At 38.0% G+C, this 22,113-nt stretch overlaps 3 protein-coding genes across 4 annotated transcripts; 2 read left to right on the forward strand and 1 right to left on the reverse strand.

The window, feature by feature from the left end:
• Positions 1 to 1,522: 1,522 nt before the first annotated feature.
• On the reverse strand, positions 1,523 to 2,017 carry LOC137724967 (uncharacterized). Its single transcript, XM_068463592.2, has one exon. It carries the CDS (start codon positions 2,015 to 2,017, stop codon positions 1,523 to 1,525), a length of 495 nt encoding a protein of 164 aa, XP_068319693.2.
• A 2,959-nt stretch (positions 2,018 to 4,976) lies between these two features.
• On the forward strand, positions 4,977 to 8,394 carry LOC137725909 (B3 domain-containing transcription factor VRN1). 2 transcript variants are annotated; one of them, XM_068464749.2, is made up of 5 exons: positions 4,997 to 5,336; positions 6,780 to 7,320; positions 7,408 to 7,464; positions 7,547 to 7,746; positions 7,837 to 8,394. In XM_068464749.2, the coding sequence occupies exons 1-5, from the start codon at positions 5,277 to 5,279 to the stop codon at positions 8,143 to 8,145; spliced, it is 1,167 nt and encodes a 388-aa protein (XP_068320850.2). In that variant the 5' UTR covers positions 4,997 to 5,276; the 3' UTR covers positions 8,146 to 8,394. The 2 variants fall into 2 exon arrangements, with proteins under 2 accessions (XP_068320849.2, XP_068320850.2); XM_068464748.2 differs by having other exon boundaries at positions 4,977 to 5,336; positions 6,780 to 7,464.
• A 12,870-nt stretch (positions 8,395 to 21,264) lies between these two features.
• Positions 21,265 to 22,015, forward strand: LOC137725191 (uncharacterized). Its single transcript, XM_088694794.1, has 2 exons — positions 21,265 to 21,423; positions 21,502 to 22,015. The coding sequence occupies exons 1-2, from the start codon at positions 21,346 to 21,348 to the stop codon at positions 21,901 to 21,903; spliced, it is 480 nt and encodes a 159-aa protein (XP_088550920.1). The 5' UTR covers positions 21,265 to 21,345; the 3' UTR covers positions 21,904 to 22,015.
• The last annotated feature ends 98 nt before the right edge of the window (positions 22,016 to 22,113 follow it).

A 22,113-nucleotide genomic window follows, 5' to 3' on the forward strand; every position in this document is an offset into this window, starting at 1 on the left:
ATGTACGTGGCTGGATGTAACCTTTGTCTACCAATTCCTAGAGTTGGATCTTCAATTCTCTCAACTCCGCTGGTGCCATTGAATAAGTTGCCAAGGAAATAGGGTTTGTATCTGGGAGTACATCGATAGTAAACTCAATTTCCCTCGCAGGTGGCAACCCTGGTAAATCATCAAGAAACACATCAATGAAGTTCCTTACAACTGGTACTTCTTCTGGACGTAAGGAAGGTTCATCATTTACAACTACGTGGGCTAAAAACCCCACACAACCCTTATTCAGCAACCTAGTTGCTCAACTGGTAGAAATAATACTATTGGGGAGGACACGTTGCTCACCCATAAATGTAACTGATGGGAGTCCTGGCCGATTGAATGTCACAATTTTCTCCCAACATGTGACATTCGCTCGGTGCTTAGATAGCTAATCCATTCCTAGAATGACATCAAACTTCGCTAGTTTAAAAGGAATTAAATCAATCTCTAAGTTTTCCCCTTCCACAATAACTGGATAATTCCGATATTGCCATCGAGCACAAAACAATTCACCTCGTGGCATTTGAATTAGCATATCAAAGCCTAATAGTTGAGGTTGAAAAGGTATAACCTGAGCAAAAGATGAAGAAACAAATGATTATGTGGCACCCAGATCGATTAAAACTCTAGTCCAAGTATTATAGACAGGTAACGTACTGGTGATAACTTGAGGATCCTGATCAGCCTCCTCCTGAGTCATGGCATTTATATGTCTATGAACTTGTTGCCCTGCATTACTATTCCGACCACCACGACCTTTGTGACTACCCCCTGCTCAGTTCCCTTGGCTACGGTTACTAGAAGATGTTCCAGCCTGCTGCTGGGTCGAAAACTGAGTACTCCGGCTATCAGTACCTCTGAAACTCTGACTACCTCTGCCACTAAGCTGTAGACCTCTATTACCCCCAGAGTTCTGCTTAGTAGTGCTCCTGTAACTCCGACTATTACTTCCACTGCCATCAAAACTCTGTCAACTGTCATAATTCTGAACGGCCTGATATCTACTATAGTCTGAACTAGAAGTAAAATCACCATGTGGTGATGCTTAAGGACAATCACGAACAAAATGCCCATTGCCACCGCATCTGTGACAAACTACAACAGTTATCCTGCAATTTCCTCGATGACGTAACCCACATCCATCACAGACCGGATAACTCGGAGTGAAATGGTTGAAAGGTCGTCTCGCCAACTCGTTGCATGAGCCTTCACTGGACGATCCTGAGCCCCGACCTCGCCGTTTAAATGAAAATGAGTGTCTGGGACCTACAGACCTAGAGGGGCTCGTTGATTCTTTGGTACTCCATGATCGAAAATTCTGACTCTTCTGGTTCTGATTCCGCTGTCTATTTTGTCTTTGGGGCTGACTCTAATTCTGAGATTGATCCTGCATCTCCGTATTCCACTTAGACTATTATATACTTAGACTTATCTCGATTACTTCTTCATAAGTTCTAGGTCTCTAAGCAGCTACCAGTGTACGGTACTCCTAGTTCAGTGCAAGCATCGCCTGGTCCATCTGTGCTTGCAGATTATCATAAGTCCCATCATGATGCCTAGCCAAGCACCTGAAGGTACTATCAAATTCTGTGATGCTGAGGTCACCCTGTCGAAACTCTAAATGCTCCTGCCTTTTTCTTAATCTGTAGCTGGGGCTTAGAAAGTAAGCAATAAAACGTTTTCTGAAGGCAACCCATGTTATCCAAGAACCAAGTGGACGAGATTCATTCATTGATTTCCACCAACTCCTAGCATTACCCTGAATAAAATAACCTGTTATGTTTGCCCACTCATTTAGTGGACACTTCATAGCCTCCAGAGTATCCTCCATTTTCTCTAACCACTGCTCAGCCTCTTCGCAATCTCCTACAGATTTCAACTCAGTGAATCCTTGACTTTTAGCGATTTCTATAAACGTTTGATTCGGCCTATGACCCGGAAGAGCATTCATTAATGCAGAGGTAAACTGCTGGATTCCCCCCATTATAGAAGAACGAGGTCGTCAAGGTACATTCCCACCAGGATTAGCCATGATTCTGACAAAGACAACAAGATTTAAAAAGGTTGAAATTTACCAATTTGGTGGAAAGAAACCCTAACCATGCTCTGATACCAATCTGACACACCTCGATCTCGATATTCAAGAGTAATGATTAAACAGAGGGTGACGAAAGCCATTTATTGAATACAAGAGTAATGATTAGGAGGAAATATACATGAGTAAATAAAAATTTGGGGAAATCAAGTAAATTAAATACAGTTTAAGAAAATAGCTAGAGTGCACAGAACACACTCTAAAACAAGATCACAAAGAAAAGAATATTACAAGATATCACACAAGTGAAAGATAGACCGCTACTGGTAGGGAAATGCCTCTTACGTTGTGTCGTAGTCCTCGTTTCTAAGACCTGAATGGGGGCGCAAAATAAAGGTGAGTGGACCAAGTTCATACATACAATAATAATAAAACAATTATCAAGATACTAACCCCCACAATTTATATAAAGAAAACTACCACATAATAGGTGATAGGTTTACTGAAAACCTTAGCATGCCAAAAACATCTCAAAAGACATATCGCGGAAAAACATTATGGAAATCAAAATATCAATCATCTCACATAATGTCTTGTAACGCGGTGTGCTAGTAGTAATATCACTGAACAAATATAACTCTCGGCCCAATGCCTACTCCGTGTCCCTCAGCCCGTAGCTAGGGATTATTTCTCCCGGCCTAACTGCCAACACCAGATCCTCGCCCCAGGCGGCATAGTGTCCACTAGGTACACACAAATAGTTACGCCTCTCATAAACAACCACTTCATAGTATAAAGTCATCCATCGTCTATATTATAAAGAGGGGTTTCTAAAACATGTTCTAGCATCCTATCGTCATCCATCAAATAGTCTACCAGTTCATGGTTTTTATAGAAAATACGATATATCAAACTATAGCTCAATGTAGGCTAATAATTAATTCCTCACCAAAAATGAGACATTAAACAACATATTCCATAAACATGCTTAACATAAAATCAGTTCATAAAACTCGTAAATTCATTTATGCAATTAAACTATGAAATCATGTAATTTTAGAAGGGATCCACTCACAAATACTCCGTAACAGCAGAGTTGTACGGAAAAGGATTAAGGAAATCTCCACTAGCAAGTTCACCTAAGCACAAAAATGTACAATTTATCAAACTATGCCCAAACGATAGAATTCCAGGAAATGGACGCCAAAAACGGATTTGGAATATCAAAATTGGTCTAGGAGGGATTTTTTTGGGTTTTTGGGTCCTGAGGTTTTGGTTAAAAAAGGGTTAGGGTGAAAAGGGGTGGTTTGGGCTTAAACCCAAACCCCCCCCACACACACACACGTGCACCACACGCACTCACACAGACACACACATGCACGGGATGCACACACACACGTGCACCACACACACTCACACAGACACACACACATGCAGGGCATGCACACACACAGAAGTGCACCACACACACTCACACGGACACACACACATGCACGGCATGCACACACACACGTGCACCGCACATATTCACACAGACACACACACATTCAATCCAATCCACAATCCAAAGGCTTCACACACAGGGCCGAGCTTTAAGCCCTTTTTAACTAAAAACGGCCCAAGGCCTTTTGGGTCAATAAAATAAATAACAAAAATTTAAATAAAAAGAAAATAGAACGGGTTGGGTTTGGTCTATGGGCCCAAAGCCCGTGGGTGTCCTGAAAGGCCGAAGGGCCTGCATGCTGGTCGGGGAAGAGCACTGGAAACGTGATTGGAATTCGTCCCGATTCCAATTTGGACCTAAAACTAAGTAAAAGCAGGACGTTAAAACATGAAAATGATGCTGAGAGAGAAGAGAAACATGATTTTACCACAAATAGGATCAAATGGGGTCGAGATTGGCCGAGTTTGTGTACGAGCTTCGATGGATTTTCTCGTCGGGTTCTGGGGTTTAGAACATAGAAAACCCACAAATTCAAACTTTGGTTTTCACACGAAGTCATAAACCCAACATGCAAACCCAAAAATTTAGAAGAAAAAGTAGGGAAGAACCTCACCTGTGTTCGAGTTTCAGAGAGTTGAAGCTCTCGACTTCAATGGCAGAACACAGAGAGGTGTTTTAATGACGCATGCAAGTTTATAGTTGAGTTCCTCAAGCCCTAAGGATTCTAGATATGTGGTTAGTTTGTTGGATTTGATTAGATTTCGAAAAGGGCGGGGGACGAGAGCTCTCGGAGCTCTGGGGAGAGTGAGTGTTTCCGAGAGTTAGAGAGAGAGAGAGAAAACTAAGTTTTTCAGAAAATGAGGAAGGAAGAGGATATGGCTCACGGGTCATTAGACCTAACCTTGGGCCTTAGGTTAACTCAAAAAGGGGGCTGCGCTTGGCCCAATAAAAATTTAAATTATTTGGGTAAGGGTTATTACACTCGCACTGGAGAACTTACCCATATGGATGTTGAGAAATTTGTTTATCTTCTTGCACTAGAGAGCAATTAGTTTATCCTCACGCACTGGAGAGTAATTAGTTTATCCTCTTACACCATCACCGTCATTACAATCACCATTTTTGCCACCACCACCACTGTCGTCAACCCCACTCCTACTACTATGTCCATTTGTTATTGTATACAATTATATCACTTTTACATTAAATTATACCAAACGCTTTTACACTGTTTTTTATACTCACAACACTTTTAAAATTTAATTAACCAAACGTTCATCACCTTTATTTTACAATTGATTATTCCTAAAGTATAGCAAAAACAATTTTTTTAAAAAACATAGCAATCCTAAACTGACGCTCAATTGTTGACTTGTTGTGTGGAACCCGACCCGATCCGTACACAAATGGACTGAGGCAGGTGATGGACATGGACCCAGCTTGGACTCCTTCAACTTTTAGGTCAAGTAGCAGATATGTATCTACACAGGTTTTTCTTTGCTTTTGGAAAAGGAAAGTTTGACCCCTAAATCCTGTTTCTGGAGAAGTGCTTTTGTGCAGTAGGCCTGTGGGTTTTGTGTAGGGTTAAAACGCAGATCTGAAGACAAAGGACACACAGATTCACAGAACAGCCTTCCCCTCTCCCCCAAAACCACCACAACCAACCCCCCCCACCCACCCACCCAACCAAAAAGAAAAAAAACCTTCCTGCTACCAAAAACCAAAAACCAAAAACCCAAAAAAAAAAAAAAAAGAAACACTGAAATGAGGCCCCCGTATTTTCACAAGCTGATTGTGTCTTCTACTCTCCAAGCCAAACAGCTGGTACATTCTCTTACTCTCTTCATAGTTTGCTTTTTAATTGTGTGCTCAGCTGTTTGGGTTTTTTTTTTTTTGGTTTACTGAGAAATTTGGGGTGTGTGTGGAACTCAGATGGAAAATTAGGATTTTTTCTTCTGTTTCTGGAGGATTTTGCAGACCCACTTAAGAGAGTAAAAAACCCTTCAAATACTGTGTCTTGTCTGTATTTCTTTTGGGTGGGTGGGTAAAAACATAAAGGGTTGAACTTTGGTTTGGTTGTATGGTAATTCAAGGTTGTTTAGATATTTTCTTTAAATTTTCGTCGCAGGTTGTTCTACAAATCCGAGGAACTTGTTTCGTTACATAGTTGAATTCTATTTAAACAAAGTTTTTGTTTTATTTTATTTTAATTTAAATTTCCTTCATGATATTTCTAATGTTAGGAAGGTAATCAAAACCCAGCTCAGTAGAATGGCTTTGTATGGCTGCTAACTTTGTGTTGCTGGAGTGAAAATATGGATTTGATATCGGTTCTGCTCCGTTTAGGTAGATGGAAAGTTATTCTAAGTTGAAACCCGGAAAATCTTCTGGCAACAATTGATGATATATGATAGATGGGTCTATTCCTGGTAGGAATTTTATCGGGGTAGAGCGAGTCTTGCACATATAAGTGTCTAACTAGATGCAAATTATTTGGACTATAATGATAATCTAGTTTGTAACGAAAATCGCTTGAGATTTCAACTATTTTTCTTAATCTCTGCTACTCGTTGAAGAAACAAAAATAGAGTTGTAGCGCTCTACTATCCGTCAGAAAAGTTGCAACTGTACATTAGCAACTTTGAATTTATGAATTCTTAGCAAATAAAGAAGTTGTCCACTAGTTTTCACATGTATAATTCATTCCCCAAATTGTGGTAATAGCGTTCACCTTACTCCATTTCTAGTCTCTCCAGTCTGATTGTTTTGGCTCGTATCAAAAAGTGACCCGCTTCTTAATACTCACTTCTGCCTTTCTTTTCTGGTCACTTTTGTCTCCGAATATTTTTCATGGCTGACAGACTTCATTCCATTGGAAGGCCTCTGAAACGATGTGAGATTTGTTTCATACAAATAACATAAGTTATGTTCATATAATTATCTGATTGGTTTAAGAATCACTTTCTTGGACCTGAAACTTGAAATATGATTTATACAATTTTGCAAAAGATCATTTTTACATTGAATATTATGTTTTTTACATTGAATATTATGTTTTTACTGTGCTCTCATTTTTTCTGATTTAATAAATGTCATGTTATCATTGTATGTTATATATCTGCACTTTTTATGTGATGTTTATCAGTTTATGCAAATTTGCACACTGATATAGCATATTATAAATTTTTTTTTTTAAAAAAAAAAAGGCAATACAACTTTGCAGGGTTGGCGATTTATCCTAGCTATAACTTGATTTTGTAATTGTAGAGGATCCCGGAAAGTTTTGTCCAGAAATTCAGAAACGAGCTATCTACCATTGCTACGCTCACTGTTCCTGACGGTCATGTTTGGCATGTGGGAGTAAAGAAGGTTGACAACAAGTTTTGGTTTCACGGTGGTTGGCAGGATTTCATTGAACATTATTCAATCCGTGTTGGATACTTATTAACATTTAGATATGAAGGGCGTTCATCTTTCACTGTCCATATATTTAATTTGAAAACTGCTGAGATTAACTATCAACCTAACACTCTTAGTAGTACTGGAGGTTCTGTTGACCGGTATCAAGTATTTGAAGAGATGGAAGATGATGACTCTGTTGAAATCTTGGGTTCCTCCCCTACATCCGTTGTTACCGATTCTTTGAGAGACAAGTGCTTTGGTGGCTCTACAAATCAACTGACTCCTGGGAAAAATTGTACTCCTCCATCGCTGCAGAATTTGTTTAATGGTTCCAAACCTAAGAATTATGTGAACTGGAGTGATGCTGGGAACCTGCATCTATCGAAGGGTGATGATCTACAAGCAGGTAATGAATCTACTCGAGATATTGGTGTTCAATTTAATGTAACAGAGCTTAAAAAGACAGTGGATGAAGTCAAATTGCGTAGTCCAGGTGAAGACATACGAAGCATAAAGAAGACTGTGAGAAAAAAGCGGAAGGTTAATCCTAGTAAGATCTCTGAACTCATACTGTTTGTCATTTTTCATTAATGGGAAATGCGAATCTCCTTATTAATTCTATGAGAGTGCAGATGTGGAGGAGTCTTCTTCTCAACACGAAAAAGAAGTGGAAATTCGCTTTCGATTTTATGAAAGTGCATCTGCAAGGAAGAGAACTGTGACAGCCGAAGAAAGAGAAAGGGCTATTAATGCAGCCAAAACATTTGAGCCGGTTAATCCTTTCTGTAGGGTGGTCCTTCGACCATCCTACCTATATAGGGGTTGTATAATGGTGAGTCTTCAATATGATGTGATACACTGCTTCTGCTTGTTGATTTAAGTTGTTACATCTCGGCTTAAAATTCCTTTTTTGCTCATGCAGTATTTGCCATCCTGCTTTGCCGAAAAGAATTTAAATGGGGTTTCAGGATTCATCAAACTTCAGTCCGCTGATGGCAGACAATGGTCAGTCCGATGCCTTTATAGAGGAGGTAGAGCAAAATTAAGTCAGGGATGGTATGAGTTTACGATGGATAACAATCTGGGGGAGGGGGATGTTTGTGTCTTTGAGTTGCTCAAAATGAAGGACATTGTGCTGAAAGTTACTGTGTTTCACGTCCTTGAAGATGCCGGATTTGTGAACCAGCCTCAACTGCAAAATCTCACCCCAGCTAAACCGAATAGAAATTAGTGGGCACGTGGCTGGTAAATTTGAACGTTTAAACTGTATCGAAGAATCTCTTCTCTCTTTGGGTAGTGATCTGGTTTGTTCATGTGGAAGTGTTTAGATCTATTTAGATTTAGTACTCAAAAACTTTTCAGGATGACATAGTGGAACTTTTTTTCGTTGTGTAGGAGTTTAAATACAAAATTTCGGGTCTTGACTAGCACTGTAAATAGATTGTTGAATACTGTGATGTTAATTGTCTACATTTTCCTCTGTTATTGCTTCACATTTCTATACATCTCTTAATCATTGTTAGAGCAAAGACTGGATTAAGATGCTGCCTGCAGATGTTATTAATTTTGCCAGTTCTAAATTCTGTTTCGGATTTTTACCTTTTAAATTTGGTCAAGCAAGCTGATTTCCACCCATTCTGATACAAGAAAACTGTTAAAAGAAATTCAACGATCTTCGTTTGACATTACGTTCTGTATTTTACGGAGAGAATGGTTCGAATTTGAGTATCTGGCCAATTGGCTGGCTTACCCTACGAGAAATTTTCCCGTGCAACCAATATATAGTTTCAATGATGTCTTCCTTCTTTCATTTGCTAAATTTGTTCAGTATTCAAAAGAATTATTGGTACAAGGTAGGTGTGCAAGTGGCCATGGCCTTGCCTTTATCATCATTGAATGTTATAACATATAATATTGAGAATTGTTATTAGCATTTCAAAAATCTCATTTTATATTCTTGACAAGTATATTTTTGTTTCTAATTATATAAAGTTTGGAGTGTAAAATGAGATTTTTGAAGTGCTAATAATAATTCTCATAATATTATCAATTGCATCCACAAATGGTATTAAGAAGATAATTTAAGCATAATACAATTAGGGTTTGGAAAAATGGTCAAAAAAAATAGAATTCAGATTCTCTTTGATCACCGTCTTTTTGCTATCTTTTTATATTTTATTCAAAGTCGTATTGGGCTGTGCATCACTTTACAGTCTCACTATTCTCTCAGCGACCCAAAGACTTGAAAGAAAAAAGGAAAAAGAAAAAAGAAGCCTCACTATATTATCACTTTCGGCTCAGTTTTATTTGGTGGCAACTTTTTCCAATGTCTCATTAGAGATAAAGGAAAGTAGTTGATGACCTTCCAATTCATGGGTTGGTATTTGGCAAAAAGAAAATAAACAAATCAAATCAACACCATCTTTGCCATTAGATGTGATTTCTTTTTTTATTTTTTTGTCAAAGAAATGTGATTTCTTTTCAAGATGATCACTTTTTCTTTATACAAGTAAGGAAAATATTAGGGAAACTATATTTTTGTACTATTTTGTGTACGACTGTGACAAATGATGTGTACATATCATGTTAATTAAGAATAGCCTAAACTACCTCAACCTATGCCCAATGATCCAACTCTAGTGATCCAACTTTATGCCTAGTGATAGCCTAAAACTTGTTTGGTATTAAATTCAAAATTATTTTTAAATCTTAATAATTGAAGAAATAAGAAAGGGAAAGAGAAGAGGGAAAATGGAAAGAAAAGGAGAGATAGGAGACCAAGACATAGAAAGTTGAGGGAAATGATCGGAAGAGAGAGAAGAGAAGGGAACAAGTGAGAGAAAAATCATAATAAATTGGAAGAGAGGAGAGAAAAAAGGAAATGATCGGATGAGAGAGGAGAGAAAAAAAATCATAACACGGAAGAGAGGTGAGAGAGGAGGAAAGAGGGAATAAAAAAGGAAGAGATAAGATAGAAAAAGAAGATGAGAGATAATTGAGTTTAAAAACTGACCTTTTGTGTTTTTCACAAATAAGTTAATTTTTTATGTTGGTTTTGAGTTCATTTTTTAAAAAGGGTAATTGTGACATCCCATATCGCCCAGGGGAGTGATCCTTAAATGTATATTCACATCTCTACCTAGCACGAGGCCTTTTGGGAGCTCACTGGCTTCGGGTTCCGTAGGAACTCCGAAGTTAAGCGAGTAGTGCGCGAGAGCATTCCCAGGATGGGTGACCCATCGGGAAGTTCTCGTGTGAGTTCCCAGAAACAAAACCGTGAGGGCGTGGTTGGAGCCCAAAGCGGACAATATCGTGCTACGGTGGTGGAGCGGAGCCGGGAAGTGGTCCCGCCCAGGCCGGGATGTGACAAATTGGTATCAGAGCCTAACCCTGGCCGCGTATGTGCCGACGAGGACGTCGGGCCCCTAAGGGGGGTGGATTGTGACATCCCACATCGCCCAGGGGAGTGATCCTTAAATGTATATTCACATCCCTACCTAGCACGAGGCCTTTTGAGAGCTCACTGGCTTCGGGTTCCGTAGGAACTCCGAAGTTAAGCGAGAAGGGGGCTAGAGCACTCCCAGGATGGGTGACCCACTGGGAAGTTGCTCGTGAGTTCCCAAAAACAAAACCGTGAGGGAATGGTAAGCCCAAAGCGGACAATATCGTGCTACGGTGGTGGAGCGGGCCCGGGAAGTGATCCGCCCCGGGCCGGGATGTGAAAATTGGTATCAGAACCTAACCCTGGCCGCGTGTGTGCCGACGAGGACGTCGGGCCCCTAAGAGGGGTGGATTGTAACATTCCACATCATCCAGGGGAGTGATCCTTAAATGTATATTCTCATCCTTACCTAGCACGAGGCCTTTTGGGAGCTCACTGGCTTCGGGTTCCGTAGGAACTTCGAAGTTAAGCGAGAAGGGGGCTAGAGCAACCCATGATGGGTGACCCACTGGGAAGTTGCTCGTGAGTTCCCAAAAACAAAACCGTGAGGGAATGGTAAGCCCAAAGCGGACAATATCGTGCTACGGTGGTGGAGCGGGCCCGGGAAGTGATCCGCCCCGGGCCGGGATGTGACAGTAATGCTTGAGAGACTAAATTTATAAACCAAATTTTGTAAAATGAATAATTGACTTGAGACCCAAAAACTGTTTTTTTGAGTTCAAAAATTAGATTCAAATTGCATACCCAACATGCCCTTAATATTTTTACATTCTTTATTTGAATAAGACGGAGACATCAATCCACTTTGGAAAGTTGATAAATAGAAAACTACAAGCCTGGACATAAATATAATTCACGTGGAGTCCTCTTTTAGACATAGGACGTTGTTTAAAAATAGGGATGGCTTCAAAGCTGCAGGTGTTTTGGCTAAATTTGATTTATAATTGTTTATATTTTTTTTATTTCAATCTTTGGTATTAATTTTCCGTTTCATTCAATGCTACGTAGTATTAAAGAAATTTTCTTCAAAAAATTGTATTTATTCCAAGAAAAACTTTGAAAGGGGTTATGCAAGGTTTATGGTTTAGGGCATGGGGTGATCTAGATTTGGAGGGAACATAATTGTGTGTTTTGAACTAATAATAATTGAGGATACATACATAGACATGTTAATTGTTCTGCAAGTTACAATACGTCAAGTTGTTGAAATTTATTAGCTGCAACTTACAATACGTCAAGTTGAATTTTGGTTCTGCCCCTAAAAAAAAAAAAAACCATATAGAAAATGCTAGCCTAATAAGTTCATGAAAATGCATAACTGAATACAAAATGCTAGGATCAATCGAGTGCATGAGCCCAATTGTCCTCATTCTTTTGGTGTTTGGTGATAGGAGCATATTTATGCTACTTAGTTATGTTGTTTCTTTGCATTTAGTAAGCTAATTACTACTTATTATAGTGTTTTAAGCTATTTTTGTGTGTTTCTAGGTCCTAATGGCAAAGTACACAAGAAAGTGCATTTTGGAGCCATTTGGAGTAGTTTTGGGCATGGATTGGATAGCTTGCATATGGAGCAAGGTGGATGGACGAAATTGAAGTCAAGAGAGGCTAGGAATATGCTACAAATATGGAGAAACAAGTTCAAATACAAAGAAGGTAAGGAAAGAGCAAGAAATAAGGAACATTATCCAACCTTATCTTATCCTATCCTAACCAACCTTATTCTTTCGTAAATCTAGCATTATCCTATCTTATCTTATCCAAATCAGTTTGTGTCTTAATTCTAGCTATTTATAAGGGATTATTATACATTTAAATACATAACTCAGATTCTAGAGACCTTATCCCTTGTGTGTCGCATATATGCCATTCCTTGGTGAATTGGGAGTTGTAATCCCTCTCCTACATCCTTGCCGCATGTGTAGTGATTTAGAGTCAGAAATATGTTCTAAAACATCCTTTCTAGAAGCCTATACCTGATCCTAATTGAATGTCGCAGGTTCTTAACCTTTTCCCTCTTGGTTTCTACCAAACCTTAGTACTTTTCCCATTGGATTGTGCAATCCTTTTCCTTCAGAAATTGTGCAAGACCTAGCCTATAAATACAAGCCTTTGCTGTAGGTTTTAATCATCCATTCACTCATCCATTCACTCATTCATTCATTCATAGATTCAGCCATCAAACACTATAATTGACACCACATCACCCTAGTGCTGCAAGCAAGGAAGGAAGGAGAAGAGGACTTGTGCAATCTGCCATCCAAGGGAGTGTCGTGCATGCTATTGGAGTGGGACATTTTTGGTTCTTTCTATCCTTAGTTTTAGTTTGATGTTTATTTTAATTTGGTTTTCAATTATGATGAACATGAGGAACTAATTTCTTTTTAGTTAGAGGTGAATTCGAAGCCATGATTATATGTTTTATATGAATTGATTACATCCAATTATTGTTTCTTGAGTCTTGAATGTGATTTGCTTATCTAAGTAATCAAAACTTGCTTATGTATATTGGTTGAAGGTCGACACTTAATTTGCATGCATGAATTTGATGCTAGAGTATAAGGGAGTTTCACGTAATAGTTATTCACTTATATTCACAAGTAGTGGAGGTTGCTAGTCACAATCGTGTTAATTAAATCCTTGGTATGAGTCTCATGCGTTTCATAGTGATGAATGCCTTGTCAATGCTTATGATTTTCATAGAACATAATGACTTTTGATATGTATCTTTATTATGCGTTTCATATAGAGAACTTGAGAAAGATAATTTGGTTGTAATGCGCATTGATTCAATTCAATGAAATAAGGAAAATTTGATGGTTAGTTGTGCGATGCAATTAACTTGGGGCGTTGTCATTCATAGTCTAAAGGAATAATAACTGGAAATTGGTTTATATGCATATGTCATATGTGGAGAAGGACCCTCTAACTAGCCTTTCACCGATTTAATTCACCTTAATTTGAAGTCTTTTAATTTTTTTTGCAATCTAATAGTTAGGTTTAAATTCGTCCAAATAAACCCCCTTGACATTGAGTTGTGTCCTTTAGTTAGAACTAGTTTAAATCTGTCTCCATGGTTTATTTTGAGTCTAAGTTAGTTAAATTTCATCTAAGTATCCCCATAGAATTAGTTTTGTGTCTATTTGATAGTATTGAGTTGTTTAGAGTCAGTTTAGCTTCTTTTGAGTCAAGTGAAGTTTTATATTCGTCAAAATCACTTGTTAGGTCTAGAATTGAGTCTTTGATTGTTTGTTGCTGTTTTGAGTGTTTTAAGTTAGTTGTGAGTCTATAGAGTCTAATTTAGTGTTTTTGAGTCTTATTTGTGTTGATTAGCATCCCTAGTTAATCTCCGGTCTAGAACGATCCCTACTTGCATATATACTACAATTGTCACCAATAGGGTTTAATTTGTGTGTCAAGTTAATTTTCACATCATTTGGAGAAAGCATGTAGATGAGGTCCATAAGGGTTCCTAATTGTTGTGCTATTGCCTTTTAGACTTAGTAACAGAAATAATAAACTTTGATAACTCAAGTTTCAATTGTTGCCCTCCAAAAGTCCCGGATAAGTTTGTTCGAAAAACTTCCAGTGGCCGATATTTGTTAAAGATAATACGAATTCTACCTTCTGCGATTACAAATAAGTAATCAGTTGCAAAGTTCCATGCATTTCTTTTGAGGAATTCTACCTTTTGCGATTACAAATGGTAACTAGCTCCAAAGTAAATGAACTAGGATGTGTAGAGAACTAGGTTTCCAAGAAAGTAAATACCGCACAAGGTTTTTCTTCACTGTATTGCATAGCCTCAATAGCGTAGGGTGCAATCTATTTATAATCAACTTCAAATTACATCAAGACTTTCAAAATCCTATTTACAAGCTATATAATTGAAAATTCAAAAATAACAAAATATCACTTGAATACATGGTGGAAACTGATCACAACAACTTTGAAAAATCAAATAATAATAACAGAAAAGCTAGCCAATCAGAACTGTTGACCAAGTAAACAAACTCAAGAGTTTGTATTGGAAGAGGATTCACGACTCAATCTTTCAGCCCCCCGCAAGCTAACAGACCGAGGAATGATTGGAAGCTTGGACACAAGAAGTTTGAAATGTGGAGAGGACAACCCTTTAGTAAAAAAAATTGCAATTTGGTCTTGAGAACATATGTAATTCACAAGAAGTTCACCACGAACCACTTTTTCCCTGACATAATGGTAATCTACCTCCAAATGTTTTGTGCATGTGTGAAAAACAGGATTGGAAGCCAAGGAAATCGAAGAAATATTGTCACACCATATTTTTGGCCGAGCAAGCTGTAGTTGCAAATCCTTGAATAAGGATCGCAACCATGATAACTCTGCAGCTGTATACGCTAATTGTCTATACTTAGCCTTAGTACTAGAACGAGACACTATCTTTTGCTTCTTCAAACTCCATGAAACCAAACTAGACCCTAAATAAATACAGAATCCACCTGTAGAATGCCTGGTATCTGGATCTCTAGCATAATCCGCATCAGAAAAAAACACTAAGTTGTATGCTACCAGGCTTATACACCAACCCATGATCATAAGTGGCCTTTAAATACCTCAATATGTGTTTTACAACTGTCCAATGAGTGTTCTTTGGTAAATGCATGAATTGGCAAACTTGGTTAATGGCATAAGACAAGTGAGGACGCGTGATTATCAAATATTGCAAAGCACCCACAACGCTCCTATACGTTTGTGGATCAGGATGAAGGTCTCCATCATGAGCACTCAACTTATGTCCAGAAGGTACTGGAGTTGAAATAGGCTTTACATCAGTGAACTTGGTTTTCTTTAACAAATCAAAAGCATATTTTGTTTGATTGAGATGTATATGATTCTTAAAATAAGTGACTTCAACTCCCAAAAAATAATGCAGGGGCCTAAACCCTTCATAGAAAACAAGGTGCCAAGCTTTGTGATTAAATTCTTCATTTCAACTGGATTGTTTCCTATTATCAATATATCATCCACATAGATTAATAAAATCAAGTAAACTCCATGATGATTAAACACAAATAAAGAATAATCACATCTCGACTCTTGGAACCCTAGTTGCAGCAAAATATCTGAAAACCGTTGGAACCAAGCACGAGGTGCTTGTTTCAAACCATATAAACTCCTCTACAACTTGCATACATGATTGGGAAACTGTTGATCAATAAAACCCGCTAGTTGTCTCATGTAAACATCCTCTGCAAGATAGCCATGCAAAAACACATCCAAACATCCTGTTGACGGACCAACCACTTATTCGAAACTGTAAGACTAAGAACCAACCGAATGGTACTATGTTTGACAGATAGACTGAACGTTTCATTGTAGTCATTCCCTTGCTATTGGTGAAAACCATTAGCTACTTATGACGTTCAATTGAGTCATCAACACGTTGTTTGATCTTGTAAAGCCATTTATTAGGAAACAAGTTCATGGAAGAATGATAAGGCACCAACCTCCAGGTTCCACATCTTTGTAAGGTATTGAACTCTTTCAACATTGCATCCTTCCCTTCCTGATGCTTCACTTTTTCACTAAAACAAGTAAGCTCAAGCATTTTTTGATTAGTAGTCAATTGCAATGCCTACTTAGGATTGGATTTTTGAACACCAGCTTTGCTGCGAGTTGTCATGGGATGAATTGGAGTTTATGCAGCAATGGAGCTAGTTGATGCACTCATTGGTTCAGTTTTTTGGATGGACGACACTAATTCTTACTCATTTAGAGATTCTAGAGGTGGTCTATTGGTCGTAGGATTGGAAAGCACTACGGCAGGCTACCCTAGGATTTCATGTACAACAGGATTTGTTTGTGGAACTATGGGATTTGGCATGGGTTCAATGGGGTAATGATTTCAAGGGAGGCAGGTTGAGAAGATGGGAAACTAAAAAATAAATCATGTGAAGAGATCGAACCTGTTTTATCCACACAACCCTTGGTAGGTGTGAGTTCCTAGAAAGGAAAAGAGTTCTCATCGAATAGGACATGGCAAGACAAATAAACTTGTCTTGTGGATAAATCTTAGCATTTATATCCTTGATGGTTAAGTGAATATCCTAAAAACACACAAGAGTTTGATTTGGACTCAAGTTTATTATTAGTATATGGTCTCAACCATGGAAAATAACGATTGCCAAACACTTTAAACATCCCATAGTTAGGCTTCCTTTGAAACAATTTTTCAAATGGTGAAATATTTGAGAGACCACGAGTTGGAAGTCTATTTATAATATAAGTGGCTGTTTGAAACGCATCAAACCAAAATTTATTAGGGACATGAGCATGAGACAACATGACTAAACTCGTTTCAACAATATGACGATGTTTTTGTTTAGTGAGACCGTTTTGTTCATGGTGTTTAGGGCACGAAAATCTTTGAGAAATTCCATGTAGTGCAAGAAATTGAGTAAAAGCATGACTCTTATATTCTCCTCCCTCATCACATTGAAGAGTTTTAATAGTACAATTAAACATATTTTCCACTTTCTTTTTAAACGTGACAAACACTTCAAAGACTTGAGATTTTTGCTTAAGGGGAAAAATCCATGAATATTGTGAAAAATCATCCACACAAATCAAATAATATTTATATCCTTCAACTTAAACCACGGGAGAACACCAAACATTGGAATGCAAAAGTTATAATAGAAATTTAGAAATAGACTCGGAGGTACTAAACGGCAATTTAGAAATCTTGCCTAATGGACATGACTGACAAAACTTTACATCATTGTTGCCATGAACTGGCACTTGATTATTCGAAACTAAAAACTTGATTATTTGAACGGCAGGATGGCCTAAACTAGAGTGCCATTTGTGCTAAGACACGAACTCCTACGAATGCAAACAAAGGATGCTTAGATATTCCACAACCACTTTGAAATGGGTATAAGCCATTCTCACACCTACATTGGAAAAGCGTCATCTAGGTCTTGAGGTCCTTAACAACAAAATGGTATGGAAAAATTAAAAGGTAACAATGGTTATCTAGGGTAAATCTATGAGCATATATTATGTTTGTTGAAGCAGACGGACAGTGCAAAATATTATTAAGGTTAAACGAGCAAGAAGTAGTATTTATTTGATTCGAACCAGAGTGAGCAATAGAAAGGCCAGTGTCATTATCTACACCTCCAATGTTTTCATTACCATTGTACTCTTTGGGATTCACTAAGTTTTGAATATCAAGAGTGATGTGAGCATTTGCTCATGTATCGAGCAACTAGGAACCATTGTTTAGGCGATTCAAAACAATCGGTGAAGAGGCCATTGCACTCAAACGCTTGGTGGGAATACGACCTTCATACGTAGCGTTCATGCGTTGGTAACAATCAAGGGCTAGATGCCCTTCCTTTCCACATATTTGGTAGGTAATACGATTGCCTCTACAGCCAAACCGATCACCATTACCACCAGGAGCATGCTGGTAGTTGTTGTTGTGAGAACTAGAGACTCGTGGATTGACATCTCCACGATTGGACAAAAAACCATAGTACCACGAGAACATCCACCACGTCCTCTTGCCTCTACAAAAGCATTCACTAGGGCTAATTCAACTAGTGGGATAGTTTATTCCACCATCATTCTCTCCGTAGTCAAGAGAAAAACTTTAATAGTTGGGTACGTGATAGATGTATCATGTTCCTGAGCAGCATTGACAGTCATTTCAAACGCAGGACCAAGGTTGTTCAAAATGATTTGGGCAAGTTCATCATCGTCCTTAGGCTTACCAGTTGAAGCCAAATTATCAGTAATCGCATTCATCTTATCAAGATAATCAGCAACAGATAACTCACCTTTCTTACTTTGGAGTAGTTCATTGTAGAGGAAAAGGATTCAATTTTGGGACGATGATGCATACCTTTGCTTGAGTGTTGCCCATGTTATACGAGCAGACTGTTTGCTTGCCACAGTAGCAAGAACTGAGGTAGTGAGAAAGCCATTAATCTAGCTGAGGATCATTTGGTCTTGCTGTATCCACGTGTTGTAGGCGGGATTGACAGAGTTGCTCCCAGCAAGGTGTTTGGGAGGGCAAACAATGGAACCATCGACGTAACCCATAAGATCATGACTTTTAAGGATTGGAAGGATCTGAGCTAACCACAGGGGATAGTTAGTCTTATCCAGCATAATGTTGACAACAGTAGTCATGGAAGAAGCCATGTTGGCAGTAGGAAATGCAGGTGGGAATGACTCACACCAGTGTTGTTGTTATTGGAAGACATGATGGGCAGAAAAAAAATTGGATCTTCTATTGTTAGACTTATAAGGCTCTGAATACCTAAAGAACTAGGATTTGTAAAGAACTAGGTTTCCAGTAAACTGGTTTTCCAGGAAAGTAAATACCGCACAAGGTTTTTCTTCACTGTATTGCATAGCCTCAACAGCGTAGGGTGCAATCTATTCATAATCAACTTCAGATTACATCAGGACTTTCAAAATCCTATTTACAAGGTATAATTCAAAATTCAAAAATAACAAACTATCACTTGAATACACGGTGGAAACTGATTACAACAACTTTGAAAAATCAAATAATAATAATAGAAAAGCTAGCCAATCAGAACTGCTGACCAAGTAAACAAACTCAAGAGTTTGTATTGGAAGAGGATTCACGACTCAGTCTTTCACAAAGTTCCATGCATTTCTTCCTGAGGATTCATTTATTTTTTCATGATTTGAATTTGGTTTGATAAGAAATAAAACAGGAATGCGATAAGGGTTACAAAGGCTTCATTCAAATCCAAAAAATAAAAGGAAAGAAAACGCCATTGCCGAGGATTGAACCTGGGTCATCCGAGTGACAAGCAGGAATACTTACCACTACACTACAATGACTTTGTTGTACTTTTAGAACATATGCAATACATAGAGCTATGTCATGTTATAAATTTTCTAAATTTCAATCTCTCATAAGTTCAGTAATAAGCTTCCTTTTATTGAATACCTACACATCTTTTGAGAAATAATTTTCACATCTTTTTCTCCTTTCACATTTATTTTTATTCTTTCAATCATCAGATTGAAGAAATTAAAAAAAAATGAGGGTAAATAAAAAGGAAGAAGTGCGAAAGGAGGAAATAAATTGCATTGATATTTTCCCATCTTTGTTACAGACCAAAATAATGCCAAAGAACAAGAGATTTGTAGCCCAAGTGATTAAAAGTATTCACTTCTTACAATCAAGTTGTGTTTAGTTTCCAGTTTCTCAATATCATTTGTATTGTAAAATAGGATACTTATCTTTCAAAAACTAATTACTTTTCCAATTTAGTTTTGGTTCATTGAGGTTAGGTTTGGGTGATGGGGGACATTATTCTTTTTTTTTTTTTTGAACAAATGATATTATCTACACTAAGGGGAAAGGGGTAGGCTTAGCCTTACAATGGGCTAGCAATAATGTGGTTCAAACTCGCCTTTGGCGAGAATCAAACTTAATACCTCTCACTTACAAGTGAAGATGAATACCACTAGACCATAGTATTAAGTGGTGGGGAAATTATTCTTTTAGGAATAATGCCATTCACATACCCATTTGTACCTCCCACACACTCTTTTTAATTTTGGTCATTGATTTTCTTCAATTCATTCAGTTTGACTGCCAGAAATTGAGAAGGATGTGTGTGAGGTAAAAATTAGTATGTGAATAGCACTACCCTTCTTTGTTTATTATGGGTTTAATGGGAGATGGCCCATTCAGTATGCTCTACTTTGCATGTTATTGCTTTGGCCCATATTATTCCAACACGGTGACATAGCACACTATGCTCCTTTATTTTTATTTTTTTTGTCGTTATATTGTACAAACTAAACGAAAGCAATATATAAAATTAGGGAACTCTAACGAAAAGTTCTAGGTACTGTTTACTTTAACAAAAAAACCACATTTTAACACTAAAAAATCAATCTTGGTACTATTCACTTTACCCTTTGTTTTGTCCTTATCGTTAAAACTCAAAGTTTTCAAACCCTTTTCATTAGTTTTCCTATAAAATTAAGGGACAATTTGAGATTGCTTTGCTTTTTAAAAAAAATTATTTTTGATGTGCTTTAAAAGTAATTATTTGTAAAATAAAGCAGATGAGGTAAAATGTATTTTTTTAAGGGGTGTGCTATCCACACACCCCATTTTACTTCTCACACACCCCTTTATAATTTATGTCCGTTGATCTTCTTCAATTCATCCGATCCGACGGCCGAAAATTAAAAAAGTGTGCGAGAAATAAAATAGGGTGTGTGGATATCACACCCCCTTTTTAAATATTATGAGTATGAAAATGAGTGTAAAAACGTTGATAATTTTTAATGTAAAAGGAATATAGTTGTATATAATAACAAATATGGACATGGTAGTAGGGGTGGTGGTGATGATAGCGGTGGTGGTAGAGGCAATGGTGGGGTATAGTGGTTGTGCCAGTAGTGGGGATGGTGGTAGAGGCGATGGTGGTGGCGGTTGTGGTTGTGGTTGTGGTTATGGTGGTGGTGGTGGCAGCGGCAACAATGGTTGTGGTGGTGGTGTAAGGTTAGTGTTTGTAGTGGTAGGTGGTGACAATCACTTTATTTTCAAAGAAATAAAATGTATGGACAATTAAAAATAATGTCATTTCAAAATCTAATGAGTAGTACATGAGTTGAAAATATGTATTAAATGCTTAACTCCACTTTTTATTTAAGTAACTTTATTTTAACCGAGCGACTCATCACATATAAAAAATCGAAATAATTTCCGCATATTCTTCTTCTTTTTACACACATGTGCCAAGTATTTTCCATTCCCAAATCCAATAAACCCTCCCACATCCATTTATTTACCTGATTAAACAACACGTAGTCAATCTTTTCGTGGTTATCATTTAAAGTAGCACAGTCTCTCTCATTAGAAACCAAAAGCTCATCCAATCTGCTCGTCCACCAACCATCCCTCTCTCACCTTATCCATTCAACATCTCTCATCCCATGCCCTACAAAACTCAGCCCATTTGGTTTCCCTTCATCTCTCTACTTGTACAAACCACAAACCCCATAACAAAAAAGGTAACAACATATTTCCTCACCAAAACAATCCATTTTTCAATTAACTTTGTCTAAATATTTGTGTTTTTTCTTCTTCAGAAAGTTATAGCAATGGCAACAGCCTCAGCCACTGTCTCTCCAGCAATGGTTGCTGCCACCACAGTGGCCAAATCAAGGAGGATGAATTCATCAGCAAACAATGTGACATACATAACAGGACTCAATGCCTTCTCTGGACTCAAAGCTCAGAGCAGTGCGGCCTCCCTTGGCCTTCCACAGAGCACTGAGCAGTCCTTTGCTAGGGTTGTGAGCTCATTGAGAGCCCCATCAAGGGGCAATGGCAGTGGTGGTGGTGGTGCACTGTCTTCCACCTGCAATGCTGTTGGTGAGATTTTTAAGATTGCTGCCATCCTCAATGGACTCACTCTCGTCGGAGTTGCGGTCGGATTCGTGCTTCTTCGGATCGAAGCAGCGGTTGAGGAGGCGGCTGAGGCTGAGTAAGGAGAATTTTCAGATGCCTTTGATTATGTTTGCTTATATCAACACTGTAACATCTCTCTTTCAAAAATACTTGATTTTATGTAGCAATGATTAATATTTTCAGTTTCTTGAATTGCATTGAATTGAATGCTCAACAATCTCATCCTAAATTGTGCCTGCTACTCTGTTAAACATAATTGCAATGCCTAATAAACCATTTCAGAAACTAGG

Source organism: Pyrus communis, chromosome 5, assembly GCF_041283825.1.
Source record: "Pyrus communis isolate YQ-2024b chromosome 5, ASM4128382v1, whole genome shotgun sequence".
In the NCBI taxonomy this organism is placed as follows: Eukaryota; Viridiplantae; Streptophyta; class Magnoliopsida; order Rosales; family Rosaceae; genus Pyrus; species Pyrus communis.